Source organism: Tachysurus fulvidraco, chromosome 1 (assembly GCF_022655615.1).
Source record: "Tachysurus fulvidraco isolate hzauxx_2018 chromosome 1, HZAU_PFXX_2.0, whole genome shotgun sequence".
NCBI lineage: Eukaryota > Metazoa > Chordata > Actinopteri > Siluriformes > Bagridae > Tachysurus > Tachysurus fulvidraco.
The window spans coordinates 48892234-48917853 of NC_062518.1; the positions used below are offsets into that span (position 1 = coordinate 48892234).

General features: G+C 43.0%; 2 protein-coding genes across 3 annotated transcripts in view; both read left to right on the forward strand.

Annotated features, from left to right (window-relative positions):
* The window catches only part of LOC125138419 (butyrophilin subfamily 1 member A1-like), a 262663-nt gene that overhangs the window by 8856 nt on the left and 228187 nt on the right, over window positions 1–25620 (forward strand). The window lies entirely within an intron of this gene.
* LOC113663549 overlaps window positions 399–25620 on the forward strand; it is a 31486-nt gene continuing 6264 nt past the window's right edge. For both annotated transcript variants that reach the window (XM_027178887.2, XM_047813331.1), the window contains exons 1-6: window positions 399–615; window positions 9141–9176; window positions 9452–9560; window positions 9701–9953; window positions 19835–20076; window positions 20211–25540. In XM_027178887.2, the coding sequence (XP_027034688.2) occupies window positions 9453–9560; window positions 9701–9953; window positions 19835–20076; window positions 20211–25540 (5933 nt within the window). In that variant the 5' untranslated portion in view covers window positions 399–615; window positions 9141–9176; window position 9452. The remainder of the gene's footprint in view (window positions 616–9140; window positions 9177–9451; window positions 9561–9700; window positions 9954–19834; window positions 20077–20210; window positions 25541–25620) is intronic.

Consider the following 25620-nt stretch of genomic DNA (forward strand, 5'->3'; position numbering starts at 1 on the left):
TATACCAATGTTACCCCTTCAGTATATTAATGTTATTTTGCAGTGAGGTATTGCTGAATTAATAATATTGCTAAATTAATAATAATGTAAAATTAAAATTAATAATAATGTAAAATTGCATTGTTGTGTTAATTACAGATTGTTTATTTGTAATTTTTGCTTGATAAATACACACAACAACAAAAATGCACCAAAATTCCGGCTAGGATGAATCTATAGACGTCTGGGCTGAGACTTGTAATGTTTCTGTATCTGATAAAACACAGCATTGTTTCTCGAAACATGGGTGTTTTTTTATAAAGAGGAAATGGAGGAAAAGGAAGCTGGGGTGTGGTGGGTTTTACTTATTACAAATGCCTGCAGACTTATAGTTTATTTTAGATAAATCAGATGAATGGTTAAAAGTGGTACACAGTCACTGATAGGGTAGAGAAACTTTTTCTCCTGCTGCATGTGGGCTCTGCTTGCACTTAAAGTTGCAAAAGTTTTGAAGAGTGATAAAAAGTGTCCTCAGTCAACCCTCGACAGCATAAGGAGAAGACAGCTTGAGAGGTTAAAGACGTTTTAATAATCGGGCTCTCTGTGGGAGACAGACGTGATGCTGCAGTGAATTCTGTAAGTAAAAGAGCTTTATTTATAATAATAAAAAGCAAAAGTGAAACGTTACGATTCTTCCTCATGTATCTCACACAATGCATGTTGTTCAGACTGAGGACCAGTAAGTAGTTCACACAATTTTTAATACAGAAACATTCATTTAGTGTGCAGATTTGATCTCAATTGAATTTAAGTTTATTTCTATAGTCATTTTAACAATAGACTTTGTCTCTAAGCAGCTTTACAGAACACAAACATAACAACAAAATATTATTATAGAGAATAATATAATACAGTGTTCTAGATTAATATTAGATATATTTAAATGTGTTTGTATTAATCCCTAATGAGTCTGAGGTGACTCAGGTGACTGTGGGGAGGAAAAACTCCCTTAGATGGTAAAGGAAGAAACGTTGAGAGGAACCAGGGGAACCTCATCCTCATCTGGGTGACACCGTGGGTGTGATTATAAATATACAGTCTGATAAATGTTGAATTGATGAGGAGTTTTTATCTGATCTTAGAATGTCTGAATACTTCATGACTCCGAATCCAACTGGAGCTGGAACATCTCTAGATGTCTCAGGATCCTCACATGGTCAGCCTCTAGACCAGGGGTGTCAAACATACTAGAGAGTTCCACACCACCGCCACACCAGGGAGTTCAGTCCATCCCGGGGGATAAATCTGCAGATTGTAATACCGAGCTTCAGGGTCTGAGCGGCTTTTTTGTCAATAACTCCTGAGCTAAACACTGTTACTAAACAAATAACAGCTCTTTTCTATTGTAGTAATGTAGAGAGGCAGCTACAACCGCGTTTTGCTACTAACAGCGTTTAGCTCAGGAGTTATTGACTCGGGAAACTCCAATCTGTGAATATGTGGCCAACTTCCTGCTCCTTCAGTTCTCTCCAGCGCTGGAAAGCTGATCCTATATTAACATGTCCTACTTCTTGCCTTATCGTAAGCCTTTCTTTGCTTTGTTTGTTTGTTTTTATTCTCCATATCAATGTTAAAACCGCTTTCTGCTAATGTCAAACATGCACACTGAACACTCTCTCTGCCCATATTGACAAGACACGCCCCTTTCTGCTCATTGGCTACACATTAGTTTTGATTTTTGTTTAGTTTGTCATTCCGACTCATTTTCTGAAGCATTTCTCAAATATCGGAGACCCCACCTTTAAATGAGGTTCTAAAATTGGTTGCTAATCAAGACATTATGCCTGATATTGATGCACTTGTGCAGGCTAAAAGAAAGTTTCAGGTGCAAATTTATAGAATAAATTTCTTTACTTTAACTTACGGGTCGCCATGCCGTGCACAACACGGAAGTCAAAGTGACCACTAGGGGATGACCCAGAAACAAGCTTCATTTCATCTTTAAAGCATCAAATCCTCTAAAAACAAAAGTTTACACTCTCAATATTTTTTTAAGCCCACACACAAAGCATAATATGATTCACAGCCTTCATACTATTAGAAAAAAATTTTGGACAAAACTGACCTAGGTGGCGCTAGACCGGTTTTTCCCTTACCTTTAGACGCGTCCCTTTCTTCAATGGGGTAATATATTCCAAAACAAATAATCCACAAAAATCCACACAGGTCCAAGGAACTGAAATCTGTAAGCCTTTTAATCCCAAAACGCTTTGGTCGCGTACACAAAAACGCTGCACCAGACGACCATGTCCGTAGAAAAATATTTTTATTGAAGCCATTTTTGGGTCTTTTGACTTGAAATTTTTTTTGGTGAAAGCCAAGACATGTGGCTATGACTCTCAGTTGTTATTTGGTCCCTAACATGTTCCAGAAAAATAAGATTAATCAGTTTATCAGGTAAACAACCCAGGCGGAAATGAAAACCTTCCATTCTAGCCTCTGTAACTTTGTGCCAGTAAGGCCTAGAATCAATCTGAAACTAGTTTCTGAATCTCTTCTTTCCAATGAGACCAGACTCACCCCTGTGTGTCAAAGTGGGAGTTGTACCACTTTTTGTTGGGTAGGTCATGTAGGCGAAAAACCTGCAAAAGGGGGCCGACGCATAAAGGGGTTAAAAAACATACATACGTAGAAATTAACAATTTTTACAGATTTTCTTTGTAAATTGTGTTCTGTTTTTATGCATAATGCACTTAAATAAATATTAAACGGGGTAAAAGTGTTGTTGAAATTGCACATACTACTTAGGTTGTTCATAATATATTTTTGTAAAAGGACAATTCATTTGATATAAAGATTTTTATAATTTACTTCTTCTTTGCACTAATACAAAGAAAAAAATGGACTTATTGTTAGTTCTATGTAATTTTGCTATGAGTTTACTGGCCAACTTGAGATCAGATTAAGCTGTATGCGGCCCCCAGACCAAAAAGTTTGAAACCCCTGCTCTAGACCAATGCATGTTGTATCTAGAAACACATTAGTACGGTACATTTAAAACTACACCGGGTTATGTATGCAACCCGGTTCCCTGAGAAGGGAACGAGAGGCTGCGTCAGTGCTGACGATATGGGAATGCTTCTTTGAGGAAGTTGTGTCTGAAGCTCTGTGTGCACACACACCATTTAATGGCTCAGAAAGGACACGTGACGGAGTAATTACTTGCCAGTAAGTCCATATAAGGGCATCTACATCATGCTGCTCCAGCTCTCTTTGTCTGAAGGAAGCGCTAACGGATGCCCAGGGCGTGGCCAGCAACGCAGCATCTCGTTCCCTTCTCAGGGAACCGGGTTACATACGTAACCTGGTGTAGTTCCCTTTCGAGGGAACTCGAGGCTGCGTCAATGCTGACGCTATGGGAACGCCAATACCCCCGCCGCCACACACCGGTCGATGACTGCGCCATAGGCCTTGAGAGAGCACAAGCAGACTGGGAACAGCACATCATAGGCCCCGCAGTACCTGGGACTTTGGAATGGGGTCCAAGTCCAGGTCATAGAATCTGATAAAGGCGTGCGGAGAGGACCATCCTGCCGCAGCACAAATATCTTCAATGGGGACACCCCTGGCCAAGGCACTGGATGAGGCAATACCCCTAGTGGAGTGGGCCCTGATGCCAAGAGGTGAGGCATGCCCGTGCACCTCATAGGCCTGAGTAATGGCCTCCACCACCCAGTGCGCCAGGCGCTGTTTGGAAACTGGATTACCCCTATTCCGGCCCCCAAAACAGACAAAAAGGGCGGAGGAGTTACGCCACGAGCTAGAGCGGTGGACATAAGTCCTCAGGGCCCTTACCGGGCAAAGCAAATGCAGCCTCTCCACAGACTAATGGGGTGGGGGACAGTAGGCCTGCAGGATGATTGGACAACCCGCCATCCTGGGCACCTTAGGGACATATCCTGGCCTGCGGTGCAGAATCGCCTTGGACATGCCGGGGGCAAATTCTAGGCAGGCGGGGGTGATCGACAAAGCCTGCAAATCCCTGACTCTCCTGAGAGAGGCCAAGGCAAGAAGCAGAGCCAACGTCAGGGTCAGAAACTTCTCAGAGGCTGACTCCAAGGGCTCAAAGGGGGCTTCCAGCAGCCCCTCCAGGACCACAGAGAGGTCCCAGGAAGGAAGGCGTGGTCTAGGGGAAAGCCTCAGCCACCTGACACCACGCAGGAAGCGAGAGACCAAAAGGTGCCTACCCAAAGAAAATTCAATTCAATTCAATTCAAGTTTATTTGTATAGCGATTTTTACAATAGACATTGTCTCAAAGCAGCTTTACAGAACATAAACATAGAGCAGAAGGTAAACATAATTAATGATAAAGGAAATAACGAATAATAAAAGAAATAAGAATTAACAGAATAAAAATTCTAGATTATTATTAGATATATATATTTCACAATGTGTATGTATTTATTCCCCTATGAGCAAGTCTGAGGTGACTCAGGCAGCAGTGGCAAGGAAAACTCCCTTAAATTGGTAAAGGAAGAAACCTTGAGAGGAACCGGACTCAAGGGGGAACCCATCCTCATATGGGCGACACTGGGGGTGTGATTGTAATATACAGTTAGTTAAATGTTGTATTGGTGTAAGGATCATGGACTTCGGATCTCCTTAGTATCACAGAGTCAACTGGGGATGTCTCAGGATTCTTAGAGTCGGCCTCGGCTCAGTGGACGTCCAAAGGCTTTGTCCCACAGAGGACGTTGGGAGCTGGTACAGTGTCTGGATGCCTCGGGATAGGTACAAAGAGAGAAGCAGTGGAAAGGGATTAACATATGCGCTGTTCATAAAAATATGCAGGTATGATGTAGTAGTGCATGATATTGTGGGATGTATTATGTGTACGCCTGACTAAAGAGATGAGTTTTTAATCTACATTTAAACTGGGAAAATGTGTCTGAGCCCCGAATACTATCAGGAAGACTATTCCAAAGTTTGGGAGCTAAATAAGAAAACGCTCTACCACCTTTAGTAGACTTAGATATTCTGGGAACTACCAAAAGTCCTGAGTTTTGTGATCTCAGAGAGCGTGAAGGATTGTAACGTGTTAGAAGACTAGTTAGATACATGGGAGCTAAACCATTAAGAGCCTTGTACGTAAGTAGCAGCAGTTTGTAGTCAATTCTAAACTTAACAGTGTAGAGATGATAAAATTGGGGTTATATGCTCATACTTTCTTGTCCTAGTGAGAACTCTGGCAGCTGCATTTTGGACTAACTGTAACCTATTTATTAAAGATGCAGGACAACCACCTAGTAATGCATTACAATAGTCCAGTCTAGAGGTCATGAATGCGTGAACTAGCTTCTCAGCATCAGATACAGACAGGATGTTTCTCAGCTTGGCAATATTTCTAAGGTGGAAGAAGGCTGTTTTGGTAGTATGAGCGATATGATTTTTAAAAGACAAGTTGCTGTCTAATATAACACCGAGGTCTTTCACTGTCGAGCTACTAGTAACAGTACATCCCTCTAAATGGGAGTTAAGTTGTGAGAGTTTCTGTGCACTGGTTTTTGGACCTATGAGTAGTATTTCTGTCTTATTGGAGTTTAACAATAGAAAGTTGCAGCTCATCCAGTCTTTTATCTCTCTAAGGCATTGAGTTAATTTGGACACTGTGGCTATTTCATCTGGTTTTGATGAGATATATAACTGTGTGTCATCAGCATAACAATGGAAACTAATCCCATGTCTTCTAATAATGTTCCCTAATGGAAGCATGTATATAGAGAAAAGCAGAGGTCATAGAACTGATCCTTGAGGGACCCCATAATTAACTGGTAATAAACTGGAGGATTCACCATTTAATTCTACAAAATGGTATCGCTCTGACAGGTAGGATCTAAACCAACTTAAAGCCTGACCATGAATACCTGTGTAATTTTGTAAGCGATCTAGAAGAATGTTGTGGTCTATAGTGTCAAATGCAGCACTAAGGTCAAGTAGAACTAATAGTGACATACAGTCTTGGTCCGAAGCTAAGAACAAGTCGTTTGTAACTTTAACAAGTGCAGTTTCTGTGCTATGATGGGGCCTGAAACCTGACTGAAACTCTTCAAGGATGTTGCTCTCCTGTAAGAAGGAGCTCAGTTGAACGGACACAACCTTTTCTAGTATTTTAGACATAAACGGAAGGTGTGAGATAGGTCTGTAATTTGATAGTTCGTTAGGATCTGTTGTGGAAGTTTTGAGGTTCGAGAGAATTAAAGCATAAAAATATCACACCAACAGGCACGGGCAAGAGTATAAAGGTTTTCACGGTTTATTGTGTTCAGCTTTGCAGAAGGACCCAACACTCTACGTGTAAAATCAGAGAGGAAGGGCCTCCATTATTGATAACACCAGCATTTTATAGACAGGAATAAAATTAAACAGGACATGTAAAACCAAAACATCATCCACCATTGGCTTAGACGCATCGCCTGTTCATCTTCTGACCAAGCTAATCCCACGGGAACAAAAAAGGTCTCATGGGAAAGGTCTGATTAAAGGCAGTTTTAGGAAGAAACAACTGAAATCTCTAGTCACAATAACTACCAGCCATGGGAAATACAGAAGCCTAGAAGGACAGATTCATGTGTTCTTCTCTAAAGTAAAAATTTCCACTAAAATCTAAGTTAGGTTTTTTGATGAGTGGCCTAATAACTGCCAACTTAAAAGACTTCGGGACGTAACCTAAAAATAACGAGGAGTTAATGATATTAAGAAGAGGCTGACCAGCTTTATGTAACACTTCTTTCAGTAGTTTAGTTGGGTTGGGGTCTAGTGAACATGTTGCTGATTTAGCTGTAGTAATAAGTTTATCTAACTCTTCCTGTAAAACTGTGTAAAGCCTGAGGTGAGATTGTGTCATTGGTTGCTCTCACATGTTGAGCGTCACCTATTTTATTCCTGATACTTTCGATTTTATCAGTGAAGAATCTCATAAAATCTGCCAGATTCCCTCCACCACGTGGGGGTGAAGACGGCACTCCCCGGGCCTCAGCACCTGCCTCGACAGGAAGTCTGCCTCCCGATTTACACGCCCTGGGATAAAAACCGCTCTCAGCAAAAGAAACCTGGTCTCTGCCCAGAGCAGAATCTGCCACACCAACCTGAACGGGGGGGGGTGAACGCAGACCACCCTGATGATTGATATAGGACACCACCGCGGTGCTGTCCATCCACACTAGGACATAGCAACCCTTGAGGTATGGGAGAAAGTGTTTCAACACTAGAAACACAGCCCTCATCTCCAGGCAATTTATGTGCCATGAGAGACAGGGGCCCTCCCATAGACCCTGGGCCGGGCAGCCATCTAAGGCTGCGCCCCAGCCCGAGAGCGAGGCATCTCTCGAAAGAGTCCTGTGACGGTGACACGCCCCTAGAATGGGACCCAAGGCCAAGAACCGGGGTCTTTTCCACATAAGAAGGGTACGAAGCCCACGGTGCGTAACCCGTATAACCCTGAGGGGATGCCTGCGAGGATGAAAGCCTGCCCCCTTGAGCCAGAGCTGGAATGGACTCATGTGAAGCAGACCCAAAGGGATAACGTTGGTTGCTGCTGACATGAGGCCAAGCACCCTCTGTGCCTCAGCGACAGAGAGACCGCGGCCTAGCCGAATAGCTTCCACCGCCGACAAGATGGAGGCCACCCAAGTGGGAGACAGATGTGCCCGCATTGTGGTTGAGTCCCAAACCACCCCAGAAAGGTGGTTCTCAGAGATGGAGAAAGCACACAGTTTCCCGGGTTAAGCCTGAGGGCTAAGGGCCTCATGTGGGCATGCACAGCATTTCGATGACTGGCTGCCATAGCCTCCGAATGGGCCAAAATGAGCCAGTCGTCCAGCTAATTCAGTAATTCCATCATCTCGTTTTGCCGCTCCAACTCCTAATTGGGGTATTCAAAAATTCAAAGCCTACGTCACATTTATAGCCCAGGTCCTAACGAATCAAATAAGCCCTCATTTGAGCCAATCGGTGCTTGTATGGCAGAGATAGACGGCTGAGAAGCCAATGGTGGCATGACCTAATTTTTGGGAACCTGCTTTTGGCTGACAATTACTCCTTCCAATAGCAATGAAATGGGCCGGGACCTATACAGCCGTTTAGCCAATAAGTAGACGATTCCAACGGTATATGACATGCCTTACATTCTTTGCCTGTGTCTGCGTGAACTGGATGCGCAGAAGAATTCTTGCGTAATCCCTGACCTTTTGTCCCTCTCACAGCTCAGGGTGTCAAGTTACAGGCCTGTTTTCACACCAGAGTGATAGAGAGAGAGAGTCTAGGCATGTTTATGGCTTGTCAGACTGAGCCTGCAGCCTTTTATTTCAAAGTTATATAGTAAACAGGTACACAAAAACGCTGCACCCGACGACCAGGGCCGTAGAAAAATATTCATATAAAATCCATTTTTGGGTCTTTTGACTTGAATTTTTTTTTTTGTGAAAGCCAAGACATGTGGCTATGACTCTCAGTTGTTGGTTTGTCCCTAACATGTTCCAGAAAAATAAGATTAATCAGTTTATCAGAAAAACAACCCAGGCGGACAGGAAAATCTGCATTCAAACCCCTGTAACTTTGTGCCAGTAAGGCCTAGAATCAATCTGAAACTAGTTTCTGAAACTAGAGAATCTCTTCTTTCAAATGAGGCTCACCCCTGTGTGTCAAAGTATGTGGGAGCTGTACCACTTTTTGTTGGACAATGGATATAGGCGGAGGTTAAAAAGAGGTTAAAAAAATCCCCAGTTATATTAGTTGGTCTCTATTAGCATGGAGAATACCAATATAAAGTGAACTGATTTGGTTTGATCAACTAACAATTTGAAATGTACATTTTATAATGGATTAAATGTGCCCACTGGGGCAATTGTGTTGACAGACATGTTGACTTTGGATAGGAATTATTATAAGATTAAACAGTACAATTGGCTGATATTTATTTTGAGTCATGTTGAAGTGATCTGAGTGAGTTTTATCAACTAAAATTTTAAAATGGTTATTTTATGATGGATTAAATATGTCCACTGTCCATTAATCCTTTAATAATGGTCAGTTTTACCCTTTGGCTTCTAGAGTAAAAGTCCTGCTCATAATAAATAATCTTTTTTTCTTGCTTACTGGCAGATGAAGATTCACAAGAAGTAGGAGAAAGGAAACAAGGTCAGTATATAAATAGTACATACACTGTATGGCCAAAAGGTTGTGGACACTCACACACTTATGTAATTTGTTCCAAAACTGTTATAACAAAATTGGATGTTCACAATTATTGTATAGTAAAGAATGTATTTGTGAGCAGAAGCATTACAATTTCCCTTCACTTATAGTAAGAGGCCCAAACACTGTTCCATCATGATCATTTCCGTGTGCACAAAGCAGCTGCATGGTGTCGTTGTTCTATTTCTTATTTATTGCTGTCAGCACTTTCATTTCAGAATGGGGATCCTGGGAGGAGACGTAACTATTCACAATAATACTCAGTACAAATGGACCGTCTGCATCGAGTCTAAGGAGCCATGGCCTAAGTCTGACATATATGATACAGTAATGCACACAGTCAATATGTTTCCTTAAGTTATTGTAAAATTGCAAACATTTTGTGTGAAAACATTCAAGATTTTTGTTTCTATCATTTTTCATGCATGTGAATATTTAACATCTCCTATCTGTTCCTGTATGTTTAGTTCACAGTTGGAGGCTATGAAAAAAAAGTTCTAAAATACTTTGTACCCATCACCATTATCAGAACAATCTACATCAAAGTGAAGTATGGCGAGTGCTCAGAGAGAGACTGCTACAAAAATCCACATTTGTGGTACAGATTTGATCCAAAAGATGATCCATATTTCACAATTCGAGAGAGTGGGGACCGCGAGCTAATAAATCTGGACTGCAATAGACATTATAAGAAGAAGAGTTCAACATGCCCAAATTATGGTATGTCATTTTTTTTTTTATAAGAATTTCTGTAATTTGCTTTAAAGCATGGATCCCCTGTCCCTGAGTTATCGGAGTGGATGTAAGGGGAACGCTATACTGAGCCAATCAAGTCAAGTCAAGAAGCTTTTATTGTCATTTCAACCTTATATACTGTATATCTGATGCAGTTAAATGACGGTTAAATGAGACAATGTTTCTCCAGGAACATGGAGCTACATAGAACAACACAGAGATAAGGACTTAAGTAAGTCCTAGACACATAGAGTGCCTCTGTGCAACCTGGTATAAAGAGGGTGAGACAAAAGACAAGAAGACAGTGCAGGACAAATGACAGTGCAAACAAACAATGCAAGACAATACACAAAAAACAATACACAAAAGACAATACACAAAAGCATAGCTGATCAGAGTACATACATATATTCTATATATGTATACTAGAATACTAGAATGAACACTTAATATAGTAGCAGCAGTAATACAGTATGAGGCATTGTAATGTATTGTGCAAAACAGCAATCGACTGCTCAATGCAGTCCATATAGGTATAGGTCTGTGTGTGTGGGTGTGGGTGTGTGTGCTGTGCTTGATACAATTCAGATCAGTTATATTCAGTTCCCATGCAAAGGTTGTGATCTATAAAAAACAAACTTGATGGGAGAATGTGCGCACCTATAAGCAAACGTTGAGCTGTGCATACCCACATTCTGGAGACAAAGGGAATTGGCGACACAGATGGTGAGGTCGTGAACTGAAGTTAGATTGTAGAAAATTCATGTGAGAAGAACGATTATAAGAATTAATGACATTTAATTTTCACTCCATATACGTTATATCCACATTATCATGAAGATTAAATCCAACAGTGTTATTTGTGCCAATTGTTTTAGGCTATATACATCTAGTAAAATCCAAACATAATTCAAAATGTATTAAAAAAAAAAAATAATACTAATAATCAGCGCTGCCGTACAGTACATTGTCCACAACGAGAATACAATGTAAAAATGAAATATGTTCCTTAATGTACATATATAATAAAATGTCAAAGTCTGCAAATACTGTCATGAAGCACAATCGCTACTCATCATCGGTCCTATTACGGTGTTCATTACAAAACCATCATGAAGAAGTATGTGTATAACTATAACACTTTAACATTTTCGTCTTAAATTTTCGCCCACAAATTAATTCTGTGATTTTGTCAAGGTGTTAATGATCAGTCTAATTGCTAGAAACATATAAATCCTCCGGTGACCCGGGTATGTAATGCTTCGTGATGGCACTTCTGGCACTGTTGGAGGATTGTGCCAATGGCAGAATAAGGAGAGAACGAGTATTCAGGGACCATGATGATTTCCTGGCCCATGATGATGACTGGCTGATAAGCCGATTTAGATTCCCTAGAGCTGTGCTCTTAGATCTATGTGCTGAATTGGGTCCAGTATTAGAGAGGGCAACACGCCGGAAACAAAACATCCCACCCCAAAGTCCTCACCACTCTGGGGTTCTTGGCAACCAGCTGTTTCCAGCGGGAATTGGCAGACAGGTAAATTATTTATATAAAAAAACTATAAGTAATCCTCAACTTTGTGTCTAACTCGTTTTTGTATATGAAATAATTCTATTGGAATCTATTATCAGCTGTTCTTGAGTGCCATAATATCTGTCGTTTTGAATGGTATACTTAATATGGGTAGTCGATACATCAGGTTCCCCTACACTGTGCGAGAACAGGCTGAAATTAAAATGTAATTTACAGCAATGTCTGGTTTCCCAAATTTAATCGGCGCAATTGACTGCACTCATGTTGCATAGAAAGCATGTGCATTCTATTAATGTGCAAATCATATGTGACTAAAACATGACCCTCACAAACATTGTGGCATGCTGGCCTGGTTTAACACGTGATTCCTTTGCAGTGCAGGGAGTTCTCAACTTTCTCGTCAATAATCCCCGAAAGATATTTACCCAGGCCTTGAACTCTGATTATCCAAATATATAGTTTACTAGAGGTCACTTGTTTCCATATCAGTTTGCTGCTGATCAGGATCAAGCAGATTCCACCTTTACTTTAACTGCCCACTTCAGGTCCTGAAAGTGTACTGCCTCTGGTCTGTCTGACAGGAAGTTGTAGTTCCAGCAACACAGAAACAAGTTCCAGGACCTTGCACCTAGAGGTAAGTATGAAAGGAATTATGGTGTTAAATGCAGACCTGTAGTCAACAAACAGCATTTTCACATAATTCTCATTTCTGCTGTCCCATGTGGCTCATGGCAGTGCGGTGAAGGCATCTTTGAAGTTAGCAGGTTGAACACAAACAAAAGATTGGATGATTGCTCAGCTACCTGGTTAGCTAAGCATGGTTGAAAAGCAATGTCTGACTTTCATTGGTTAACATTCATAGAATTTTTATTTATTACTTTTGTCAGATTAAAGTTTTTTCTGTGATCATTGTGAGTTTTTCTTTCATAGACCAAAGGGTACCAACAATTTTGTCCACGTGTATTTTATAATCAATGCAAAATGTTACAGGGAGCGTCTTGTTGTCACAGGCAACGAACCACAAATACCGCCCGAGCATCAGCCTAGAGACTCGTCCCAGAGTATTAGCGCGCTTCCGGACTACACTTCCCATCAACCATCTCCTACTCTGATTACACCGCCACCTGTTCCTCATCTCCACTCTCTATTTAAACTGAACTTGAACTTCATACCAGTGCAAGGTCTCGACTTGTCTAGTACAGTCATTCTGAGCATTTACCTGTGTTCTGATTTTCCCGTTTTGACTCTGTTTACTGATTCTGACCTTTCTGATTGTTTGCTGCCTGCCCCGACCCTCTGCCTGTTTCTCGTTTCCGATTTTTGCCTATTCTCTGACATCAGTGTTTTGCCTGTTCTGATTATTGTCTAACTTCGCCTGGGTATTCAGTAAATAAATTGCTGCTAATGGATCCTCAGCCGTATGCCTCCATCCTTACAGGAGACCTTGCCAACCAAAGATCCAGCAGCTGTCGCTCAGCTCGCAACTCAGCTCACCGGTCAGGCCCAGCAGCTTGCCGGCCATCACCATCAGCTTACGTGCCTCACCCAGTTCACTCAAAAGCTCGCCGTGGCTTTACAGGGCTTGCAAGGAGCCGCCGGGCGATTCGAATAGCTCTACTGCAAGGACTTAAATCTGGACCTCCAAGCCGAGCCGGCCTGCCGGGATGAGGGAAGGAGCCTGTCCGAGTTTGTGGATCTCTCCATCCAGCTGGATAATCTGATGCGTTCCCGACGCACCTCTGCACATGCTGTCACACGTTCTGCATGTCCCAAATACCCCGAGCCGATGCAGATTGACTACACTCACCTCACGCCCGAAGAGGCAGAGCGCCGCTTCCGCCAACGGCTCTGCCCCTACTGCGGGGAACCTGGACACCGACTGCCAACCTCCCCACCAGACCACCACGAGGACGAAATAACCCGGTGAGTCAAAGTTCTGTCATCCCACAATCACCGAGCTGTGCTCAAATCAGCGTGCGGATCAAGATTCAAGGAGAGAGTGTGGAACCCTACGCACTTATCAGTTCAGGTGCAGCCGGAAATTTCATGTCCTGGAAATTTGTTCAAACTCATAACATTCCGGTAATACCTTGTGTGTCCCCTTTAGCGGTGGAGGCAATAGACGGACGGCCACTCAGAGAGGGACGCATCACAAGCCTCACCAGGGATCTCAGCCTACAGATGTGGGACCAACATCATGAGCATCTCTCCTTTCACGTCATCCATTCGCCACGACACATCCTCATCCTCGGGTTACCATGGCTCAAGCTCCATAACCCCGTCATTTCCTGGCCCGAGCTGCACATCATCAGCTGGGGCAATGCATGTGCTGTACACCACCGGGACTCAGAGGAACCCTGCCAGCTCAACTCCACAAACGCTACACTACAAGTATTTGGTCATTCCGTTCGGCCTATTGAACAGTCCAGCGGTCTTCCAGTCGTTCATTAACAACGTGTTTCGAGACATGCTAGACCGCTGGGTACTCATCTATATCGACAACATTCTCGTCTACTCCGAAAGCAAGGAGGAACACATCCAACACGTGAGGGCGGTATTACAACGCCTCGTACAGCATCAGTTATATGCCAAGGCAGAGAAATCCGAGTTTCATCAGACCATGACGGCCTTTCTGGGGTACGTCATCTCGGCTGAGGGGGTCGCCATGGATGACACTAAAGTGCAGGCAGTGTTACAGTGACCTCGACCACGAACCATCAAAGAGCTACAATGCTTTTTAGGGTTTGTGAACTTCTACCGCCGCTTTATCCGTGGCTTCAGCACGATCGCGGCGCCGCTCAACTCAATGACAAAAAAGCCACCAGCCGCCTCGCTTGGTCACTGGAGGCGCACTCCGCATTCAGATGGCTAAAGGAAAGCTTCAATTCAGCACCGATTCTCTACTATCCTGATCCGAACCGGCCATTTATAGTGGAAGTAGACACCTCCAACATGGGAATCGGAGCTATACTGTCCCAGCAACAGGGATCTACCAATAAAATGTTTCCATGTGCCTATTTTTTCCACAAATGATCCCCAACAGAATGGAATTACCACGTGGGAGACTGCCAGCTACTGGCCATAAAAGCAGTGTTCGAGGAATGCCCACCGACACACCCACCGATCTGCCAGCCATAGACGATTGGTTTCACCGGAGCGAGGAGATGGCTGTGGCACATCGACAGTTACGGAGCGCTATAAGGGCACAGAAAACCCAGGCTGACAGACACCGCAGGGAACATCCCGGGTACCAACCTGGCCAGTGAGTTTGGCTTTCAACCCGCGACATCCGCCTCCGCCTACCCTGCCGTAAACTCAGCCCCAGGTACGTGGGGCCATTCCGAATACTCAGGCAGATCAATCCTGTCTCATACCACCTCACACTACCGGCCACTTACCGCATCTCACCTACCTTCAATGTTTCTCTGCTGAAACCCGGCGATGAGCTGAGAGAGAACCCCCTCCACCGCTAGTCGACGGCAAGGAATTGTATCAAGTCCACAAACTATTCGACCCCACACACGGGGGGTGGGGTGGGGGGCTTTGGGGCGCTTAGAATATCTGCTCGACTGGGAGGAATTTGGTCTGGAAGAGCGCTCATGGGTGTAAGGGGGGAACATAGGTGAAAGATTACTAATAACATTGGCTTTTATGCATTGTTAGTTTTTGTGCAGCATCAGATTTTATTTATTTCTCTCCCATTGACTTTTTCAGCCCTATTGACTGTCATTATAACCACATTACTTTCATTGCATGGCCATGACATGAAAGAACAAGCATTCTTGGTTGTTAGTAGTTCCCTCAGCTGGAAAGAGGTAATATTTTTATTCTTACCCCATTACACAGGCCTGTGCAAAAAAAGGGTTATTTGTAGGCTTTTCATATTGAGTTCTATGGAGGATATCAGCAAACTATAGTGTGTGTGTTCACATGTGTGATTATACAGGTTTCATGCAGGATTTCTGGAAAGCCTGAACAACACACTTGCGCACACACACATGCCCTTCGCGCACACAAGCAAACACCCACACACAAACACACACAGACACACACAAATGCCTTTGATTACTCCATGAATTCAAGCTTATTTTGCACAGGTCTGTGTAATGGAGTAATGGCACCACCTTTTGGTCAACAGTTAAAATACTATCTCCTGTGGGCCTACCACCTGCAGGAGAAACCGTAAGGGGTCGGTGCAATGTGGATTGGGTGGCAGTCGAAGGCAGGCGCCTTGGTGACCCAATCCCCAGACACGGAATCTGGCACTAGGTACATGGAATGTCACCTCGCTGGGGGGGAAGGAGCCTGAGCTGGTGCGAGAGGTTGAGAGATACCGACTAGATATAGTTGGGCTCACCTCCACACACAGCTTGGGCTCTGGAATCCAACTCCTTGAGAGAGGCTGGACTCTCTACTACTCTGGAGTTGCCCATGGTGAGAGGCGGCGGGCTGGTGTGGGCTTGCTCATAGCCCCCCAGTTCAGCAACCATGTGTTGGAGTTCACCCCGGTGAACGAGAGGGTCATTTCCCTGTGCCTTCGGGTCGGGGATAGGTCTCTCACGGTTATTTGTGCTTACGAGCCAAATGGCAGTGTAGAGTACCCGACCTTCTTGGCGTGTCTGGAAGGGGTGCTGGAAAGTGCTCCGACTGGGGACTCCGTCGTTCTACTGGGGGACTTCAATGCTCACGTGGGCAGTGACAGTGACACCTGGAGGGGCGAGTGATGTTCTGTTATTGGACTTCTGTGCTAGTCACAGTTTGTCCATAACGAACACCATGTTCAAGCAAAAGGGTGTCCATCAGTACACATGGCACCAGGACACCCTAGGTCGGAAGTCGATGATCGACTTTGTGGTTGTTTCATCTGACCTCCGGCCGTATGTCTTGGACACTCGGGTAAAGAGAGGGGCGGAAGTGTCACCTGATCACCACCTGGTGGTGAGTTGGATCCGATGGCGGGGGAGGAAGTTGGACAGACTTGGCAGACCCAAACATACTGTGAGGGTCTGCTGGGAACGTTTGACAGAGTCTCCGGTCAGAGAGATCTTCAACTCCCACCTCCGGCAGAGCTTCAACCAGATCCCGAGGGAGGTTGGAGACACTGAGTCCGAGTGGACCATGTTCTCCACCTCCATTGTCGATGCGGCCACTCGGTGCTGTGGCCGTAAGGTCTCCGCTGCCTGTCGTGGTGGCAATCCCCGTACCCAGTGGTGGACCCCGGAAGTAAGGGATGCCGTCAAGCTGAAGAAGGAGTCCTACCGAGCCTGGTTGGCTCGGGGGACTCCGGAGGAAGCTGATAGGTACCGAAGGGCCAAGCGAGCTTCAGCCTGGGTGGTTACGGAGGCAAAAACTCGGGTCTGGGAGGAGTTCGGTGAGGCCATGGAGAAGGACTATCGGTAGGCCTCGAAGAAATTCTGGCAAACCGTCCGGCGCCTCAGGAGGGGGAAGCAGTGCCCTGCCCACACTGTTTACAGTGGGAGTGGGAATCTGCTGACTTCGACTGGGGACATCCTCGGACAGTGGAAGGAATACTTCGAGGTTCTCCTCAACCCCACCGACATGTCTTCCACTGAGGAAGCAGAGGGCGGGGGCTCAGTTGTGGACTCGTCGATTCCCCAAGCTGAGGTCACTGAGGTAGTTGAGAAGCTCCTCAGCGGCAAGGCAACGGGAGTGGATGAGATTCGCCCTGAGTACCTCAAGTCTCTGGATGTTGTGGGGCTGTCTTGGTTGACAGGCCTCTGCAACATCGCGTGGAGGTTGGGGACAGTGCTTCTGGACTGGCAGACTGGGGTGGTGGTCCCTCTGTTTAAGAAGGGGGACCGGAGGGTGTGTTCTAACTATAGGGGGATCACACTCCTCAGCCTCCCCGGAAAAGTCTATGCCAGGGTACTGGAGAGGAGAATTCGGCCAATAGTCGAACCTCGGATTCAGGAGGAACAACGCGGGTTTCGCCCCGGTCGTGGAACACTGGACCATCTCTATACCCTCGCCAGGTTGCTGGAGGGTTCATGGGAGTTTGCCCAACCAGTTCACATGTGTTTTTTGGATCTGGAGAAGGCTTTCAACTGTGCCCCTCGTGGTGACCTGTGGGGGGTGCTCTGGGAGTATGGGGTCCGGGGCCCTCTGTTAAGAGCTGTCCGGTTCCTATATGACCGGAGCAGGAGTTTGGACCGCATTGCCGGCAGTAAGTCAGACATGTTCCCGGTGCACGTTGGACTCTGGCAGGGCTGCCCTTCAGAAATGCTTCAGAAATGCTTCAGAAGTCAGGCTGACAAACAAAACAAACGTGTAGCCAATGAGCAGAAAGGGGCATGTCTTGTGAATATGCGGCGGAGAGAGTGTTCAGTGCGCATGTCTGACATTAGCTGAAAGCGACTGAAACATTGACATGGCGGATAAAAACGAAAAGTGAAAAATGCTTACGGTAAGGCAAGAAGTAGGACTCGTGTTAATATAGGATTAGCTTTCCAGCACTAGAGAGAACTGAACGTCTTCTGCATGAAACGGAGCTAAACCTTTCATCTTTTTGTTTAAAAGCATGATAAACTTAGTGTAAACTGACTTTGATGAAAGTGATAATAAATATACATAAAAATTCTCCCTCGCTCGATTCTGACATTTAACCATTGCAAAAAAATATGTTAATATTTATTGATTTAAAAGAGAAAAGGTTTACTCTGATTTAATGTATGACAGTAAAGAAATAAAGGTTTTTGTGTTTTTTTCTGTAGTTTATGTAAATATCTTGTTTCAACTGTATCCCCTCGGCCAGCTGCCCCAGCAGGTTCCGCCATAATAGTTGCCTAGGTTATGCATGTATGTGTGGGGGAAATATCAAAACAGGGGTGACACCCATTTGGGTTAGGGGCGTCTTTGTTTTGGTGATTTCACATATCAACATTGGCTGTCAAACTTTGTGCACCCCACCTTTGATATGGTTTTGATAAGAACTGATGTTGATTAACAGATTTATACAAAAAAGTGAAAAAATATGAATCTGTTTTAATAAAGGGTAGTATTTTAAACTAAAGGGTTGTATTTTTAACATGTCCACAAGGGTTAAGCTTGTGTCTCTTATCTGGCTTTAAAAACATAGTTTTGGTCATCAGCATAACAGTGGAAGAAAAATACCATGTTTACTAATAGTTGTACCCAGAGGTAGCATGTTAGGGGTTTTTACACCTGGTCACTTCATGCATGTTCTGTGATCCGATGGTAAAAAGACCAGGTCTAAATGCCCTCCGAAACGTTTTCGAGACGGATATAAATCCGATTGTTCAAATCACTTCAGCAGGTGGTCTGGGACGCGTTTCAGATGAAACTGGACAGGTGTAAATGCATGTGGTTGTTCAAGCCACATAAGTAAGCGCTATACTCCTCCCAAACGGAAGTACGTCACTCGCAAGTGACTCGTGAGTCGTGCATCGCGCCAGAAACAAACATGTTTTCCCACCAGTGCTGGCTCTGATCTTTCACCCAGGCGTCTCGTTGGGTTTTAAAATGTGCTGTTTTTTGTAGCAACCGCATACACTAAAGTGTGTTCCATTTCAATTACCATGGAAATGAGGTAAAATATATTTGCATTTTGGGCGGAAGTAGAAAGATCGATATCCGATTCGTCAAGACGCATTTATGTGGCATAATGTAAATGGAACAGTTTTAACAAATCAGATAGCTATCGGATCAGAGACAACACATGAAGTGACCGGGTGTAAAAAGGCCCTTAAAGCGAGCTGGAATAAAGCCTTGTAGAAAACCAGACTTAAAGTTGTAATGCATACAGTTCTCTGTTTACATGAACGTACATATAATAATTAGTCAAATAATACCTGAGTTGAAGAGGGTCCCCTTTTTTATTCTGTCTGTGAGAATGTTATGATCTATGGTGTCAGAAGCTGTGCTGTGATTAAACACAAGCAATATGAAACAGCCCTAATCAGTGCTGTATCTGCATAGTCCTGACTGATCATTTCAGTAATGTTATTCTTGTGTAGGTATGAGCATAACTGCTGTGCTAAAATTTATTCAAGGTCTTTGAGATAACATGGAGTTTTGACCTACAGTTGGACGGCTGACAAGTTTTGACAAGAATTTTTTGATATTTGTGAGCAGTGATAAATTATTCAAACCAAAACTATCCAAAACTTCAATAATGTATGATAGTATGTCGCATCATTTAAGTAATACTTCTGAAAGATTAGCTTCATGAACCAGAATAGTTTCAGTCCTGAGTATCTTTAATTTAAAACATATATAAACAAAGAAACATCTTTAATTCTCTTAATAAACGTTTATGAGTGATGGTAAATGTGGAATATTTCCTGTCAACCAGGGAAAATTGAAGTTGATGTACGAAAGGAGGAGGAACGAAGAGCAAGAGAGAAGCAGCGGAGACAGGCCCAGCTTGAACATGAAAAAAGAATTGAGGAACAGATTCGAAGGGAAAGTGAGCTTGCTGCTGAGAAGCTTTCACGAGCCAGAGAGACGCTGAAGCAGAAACAGAGGCTGAGAGGCCATGAGCAACATCACCAAACTCACGTACAGCCTGTGGAGTCTGAAATTGAAATAGATGAGGTAACAGATTTAAATGATCATTAATGGAAATTTTAAATGCCATTCTCAGGTCTTGTTCTTAGTTAAATATTATTATCTAAAATATTATGCATCAGCTGAGGTCTGTTACATAATGTTATTATTTTTTAATACAGGTTACAGAAATAGAGAAGAAATTCTCAGAGCTCCTGTGTGAATATCAAATAACTGATGAGGAAGACTCAGAGGAGACATTAGAAGACAGGATGAAAACCCTACAAAATGATTTAATGGTGGAGTACTGTAAGAAACACAACCTGACCAGTAGCTGCATGTTTTCTTTCTACACTGCAGTTGGTTATGAGACGTTGCCTCTACGTTATAGACTGACAGTTCTTGAGACAGTACTGCAGTTAGTTTTCGAGGAGGATGAAAACGACCACACACATAAACATGATCAGGATTTCCTCTTGGATGTGCTCGAACTGTTGCAAGATGATCATGCATTACTTTGTTTTAAACTTTTACAGAATGTTCTTCACACTGATATGCAACTTCCTACACAGAGTAAAGAAATGCTGTGTCAGATTGCGTTCAACAACACATGGAAACTAGCAGAAATAACAGAATTCATGCATTATGTTGTCAGGAATGACAAAGACAAAGACCAAGTGCAGGCAATACTTCACATTGCACAGACCTACAAGTTGGAGTATGGGAATGTCCTCAATGCTTTAGATAAATCAGATCCCCTCAGATGGCTGAAAGGGTATGTTGTCACAGAGAGACACAAAAATGCTGATACTATTATTAGTGAAATGCGCAACTCAAACTACCCTGAGAATGTCCTGACAATACTACAGGATGTTCTGGTATATCTGGAAACAGAGCTTCCAAAATACAAAAGAACTCATCTCCATAAAAATGACATTCAGAGTGTAAAGAAAATGGTTAAAGAACTGGATTTTACCAACCCAGACAGACAAGTTCTCAAAATTGTACTAGTGCAAATGTCACTCGCAGTAAAAATGTGCTCTGCTGTCACTATTCAAAAGGGTAACGAGGAAAAAGTAATTGAAGGATATCTTCCGAGATTAACTCAAATTGCAGCCCTGGTGGTTTTCCTGCTTCCAAAACCAATAAACAACACAGGTTGTCTTCTTGAAATTGGGACAGGTGAAGGGAAATCTTGTATATTAGCCATGCTTGCTGTGATCCATGCCATGCGTGGTGTGAAGGTGGACATTGTGACGAGCTCTCCGGTACTCGCTCGTCGTGACTTAGAGGAATGGAGCAAACTTTACAAGATGTTCAACATAACGTCATCTGCTGTTCCTCCAGTGCTGAATGATGTCTCATCTGAAGAACTAGAGGAACTGACTCAGGAAGCATACAAACAAGATGTAGTGTATAGTACTGTTGGAACTTTTGCAGCAGATACACTGAAACAACAGTTTGAGAAGAAAACAACTCGAGGAGACAGGAGATTTGAGATGGTCCTTGTGGATGAGGTTGACTACATGACCTTGGATAATGGAGTTCAAATAACATTTCTGTCCTATGAGTCCAGTGGACTCCAACATTTGGAACAAGTCCTAGCAAGCATCTGGGCCATAATATCTGCATGTCGCCCAATAGAGGTAGAAGAAACCGGAGAGACCATGTGGGCAACAAGAGTCCAGAGTTTCCACACAGCTGCCCTGATAGCAATGATTGGTTCAGATAAAGATGATAAATTTTCCCCACTGGAAATTCTGTTGCCAGGCATTGAATTAGGCTTTTACTCAGAGGAAGATTTTAAAAATTTGAAGGACTCTATTAATGAAGAAAGAGAAGAGGAACATGGAGACATTGAAAATGAATCATGGAAGACCATCATGGCCAAAACAGGAATTGAACAACAATATGATTTGCTCAATGTTCTTGAGATGGGGATGGAGGACAAGGTGGCATTTAACTGTTATATTTATCAGCCAGAAACAAGAAAAGTGACTCAGTTTGGAGAGCAAAAGACAAAAACTGACCAAAACATCAACATGCTGCTACTTGAGAATGGAAAAGCTTGTGAGATGCTGTCAGAAAATCTGCTCATTGAAGCCACTGTTAGCCAGTTGAAATCCAAAATTAAATACTCTCAACAATGTAGTTCAGAAGAAGATAAAGAATCGCTTGTAATCCCTTCCTTCTTAGAGAAATACCTGGAAAAGCAGCTGCCACTGTTTGTTGAGAATGCATTGAAGGCCATTCAGATGACCAAAGGCAGAGAGTACATGATTGAGAGATCTCTAAAAGCTCAGGGAATAGATGTTGATGAAGATGATCAACACATGTACCATGCAATAATCCCAGTGGACTTTCAGGCTAGTGGAATGCTGGAGAAAAGAAAACGATGGGGTGATGGACTACAACAATTTCTGGAGATGAAGCATCAACTAACTTTATCTCCATTATCAAATGTGACAAACTACATGTCAAATTCAAATTTCTTTAAAAGATATCTCATGGGGAAAGGGATATTTGGTGTTTCTGGAACACTAGGCGGAGATGCAGACAAGGGTTTCCTGACAAGACATTACAAAACGTACAGCTATGTCATACCACGTCATCAACGTCAGAAGGTTACTGAGCTGCCTGCAGTACAAGTGAGGGGAGGTACTGACCAGTGGGTCCAAACTATTTGTGCCACAGTCTCAAAAGTCTCTAAACGAGGACAGGTGGTGTTAGTCGTGTGTGAGGACGTCAACACAGCAAATGTGCTCAATGACAAAATTGCAGCAGAAACTAAATACTTAGTTACCATGTACACGATGAGCGAGCGCCACAACATTGAGAACCAGGAGTTTGACAAGGGACAGATCATTATTACTACTAACCTTGGAGGACGTGGGACAGACATTAAGGTCACAGAAGAGGTTAACCGCTGCGGTGGTCTCTTTGTGCTGCTCACGTACTTCCCCAATAACCGAAGAGTCGAGAAACAAGTGTTTGGACGAACAGGTCGAAAAGGCACCCCAGGGATGGTCCAGGTAATACTGAACCATGATCGTCTGGCCATGGCCTACCGAGGCCATTCTATTGAAGTCATGAAGGAACTGAGAGAAGAATATGAAGTTAATCGAATAGAAGACATGGAGAAGGAGAAACTAGCTGAAATTGAAATGAAGGAAGAGCTGTTCTCTACATTTTGTCAGGTTCTTAGTGACTTTGATGAGCAATATAGTAAAATAGAGAAGATAGACCTCTTTGAAGTGAAAATAAAAGATGTCCATAGTTATTTTAAATCTTTTCACGATAAGATGGACTATCAACCAGCACTGAATGCTTTGAAGGAATCATGGGGTATATGGCTGATACTTCATACAGACCAGATTAACATACACAGTGACCTTACACACCTGAAAGAAGACCTGATCCAGAACTTGCAGGACACAAGTGACAAACTTTTACAAGGTCACAGTGAAAACTTTTATGACCACATCCAGCAGGCTTTAGGAAGAACTGCCTTACACCATCAAAACAAAAATAAATGTGACTATGGAGCGAAAACTTACTGGAAAAAAGCCTCTGACTCAGACAACTACTACAGAGCTGTTGCACTGTATAATCAGGCCTACATTACCATTAACTTGGCCAAAGAGGGCTACAAAACTGAGGCATGTTCCTTACTCGAGGAGGCAGAGAAAACCTTAGATGTTTACATATCTGAAACAACCAGAACATTGAGCTTCTGTTCTTTGTCTGTTACTCGAGATTTTGAACCACACCACAGTGGCAGCTGTAACTTACAAATACAAATGCAGGCAAGGATGAACATATTTAACTCATGGAAACAAAATATCAAAAAAATACTTGACATGCTTGGATCAGGCAGTGGAGACTTCAAAACTATGGACTTGACTCTTTATAGTTTATCAAATGAGGAGGATTTTGTGTCTTCTAGTGAACTCGGCCTCTTTCGTAATTATGGCCTTGCACTTGTGTTTGAGGTGAAACAAAAGCCCAAATTCTCATTTGATGCCCTGATTTGCTGTTTTCTTGGTGTGCTTCAGGTTGTAGCAGGAGTTCTGGTGTGCACTCTGTCAGCTGGTTCCATGTCCTCATTTGGACTTGGCTTGATCTCAGAAGGTGTGTCTGATATGATCAGTGGAGTCATGGGTATGATAAATGGCACATTTGATTGGGCATCGTGGGCGATATCTAAATCAATAAGTATAGGAATCTCTTTGGTCTTTGGGGGATTCAGTGTTCTCAAAAGATCATTTTCTGCTTTGAAAGATGCTGCAAGTAATATTCTCAATGGCACCACATCTCTAAAAAGTGTAGCATGTAATGCCCTCCGATCAGGAAAAAACATGTTTGTTTCAGCATGTAAATCCACCAAATCAATGGTGTCTACAATATGTATGGAAAATCTCTCATGGACTGCAGTCAAACCAACTTTGAAACAATCCTGTAAATATGCTGTTCAGGAATTGGCAATTCAAGGAGTAAACACTGCTTTGAACACATGGATCGATCCTAAAATTAAAAAGACTTTCCAACAAGGTTTTCAAAATACTTTTAAGGAATCTGTATGTTCAACATTACACCAAAATAAAGAGTTTGTTCGAGCACTCACAGATTTCATCAGCTCAGGAATTCCAAAGGCTGCCTTGCAGAAAGAATCTGGTACTTACAGGATTAGTGAATCCCTAGAGAAGGAAATGATGGACCATATGGTTTACATTACAAATCATGTCATGAATGATCTCATGGTAAACTGTAAACAGATACATCAGGTGATTAAAATACTCTCACAAGTATTGGACAAATCAGCAGAGCATGTTGCACGCCAACCTCATACCTGCATCAAGACTCTTCTGAGTGCTGCAAGCATGTCCGCTACCATTTATGAAATGTACTCCTCCATTCCTACTAAACAGACCATTGACTGTAATTTTGTTCCAGCATTTTTGAAGTCTATGCAAGAGGAAGCTATATTTGAGACATATGACCATGATGGAAGGGACAAACTTGAAGATGTCGAACGGCTTAAAGATGATCTTATTGACTTAATTTCAGAAGTTCTTTCCCAAACAATGGTGGAGAGTTTTTCTGGGTCTGCCACTTCCTTGTTTACAAAAACATTTACTAAACGACTAAACTCTGTTACTGGAAAAGTAGTTGGTAATTTACTGGATAGGCATGAAACCGAAAATTTCTTTGTCAATGAGCAGCATGAACATGATCTGAAATCTGCCACTAAATGCAAGGAAAGGCCTTTGTCTGACGAAGAAATAAATGAGCTCAAGTGCTACGCTAATACTGTAACTGATGAACAAAAGCCAGCAACAGCTTTAGAAGTTCATGTTCTTACAAGGAGTAAATTGCTGGATGGAAAAGGAATTTGCTTAAGAGTTGTAGATGATAAAGGAAACCTTCTCACAAATGAGAATTACCCAGGAACTGACCCAGAAGCTGGAAATATCAATCTTGTGCTGACAAAAACACCTCAAACTTCTCCAGGGTGAGTTCAATCTTCATTGCAACACTGCAGAATATTTTTTGTTAGTCCGTTATATGCTTTATTGTGCTTGTGCATGTTTA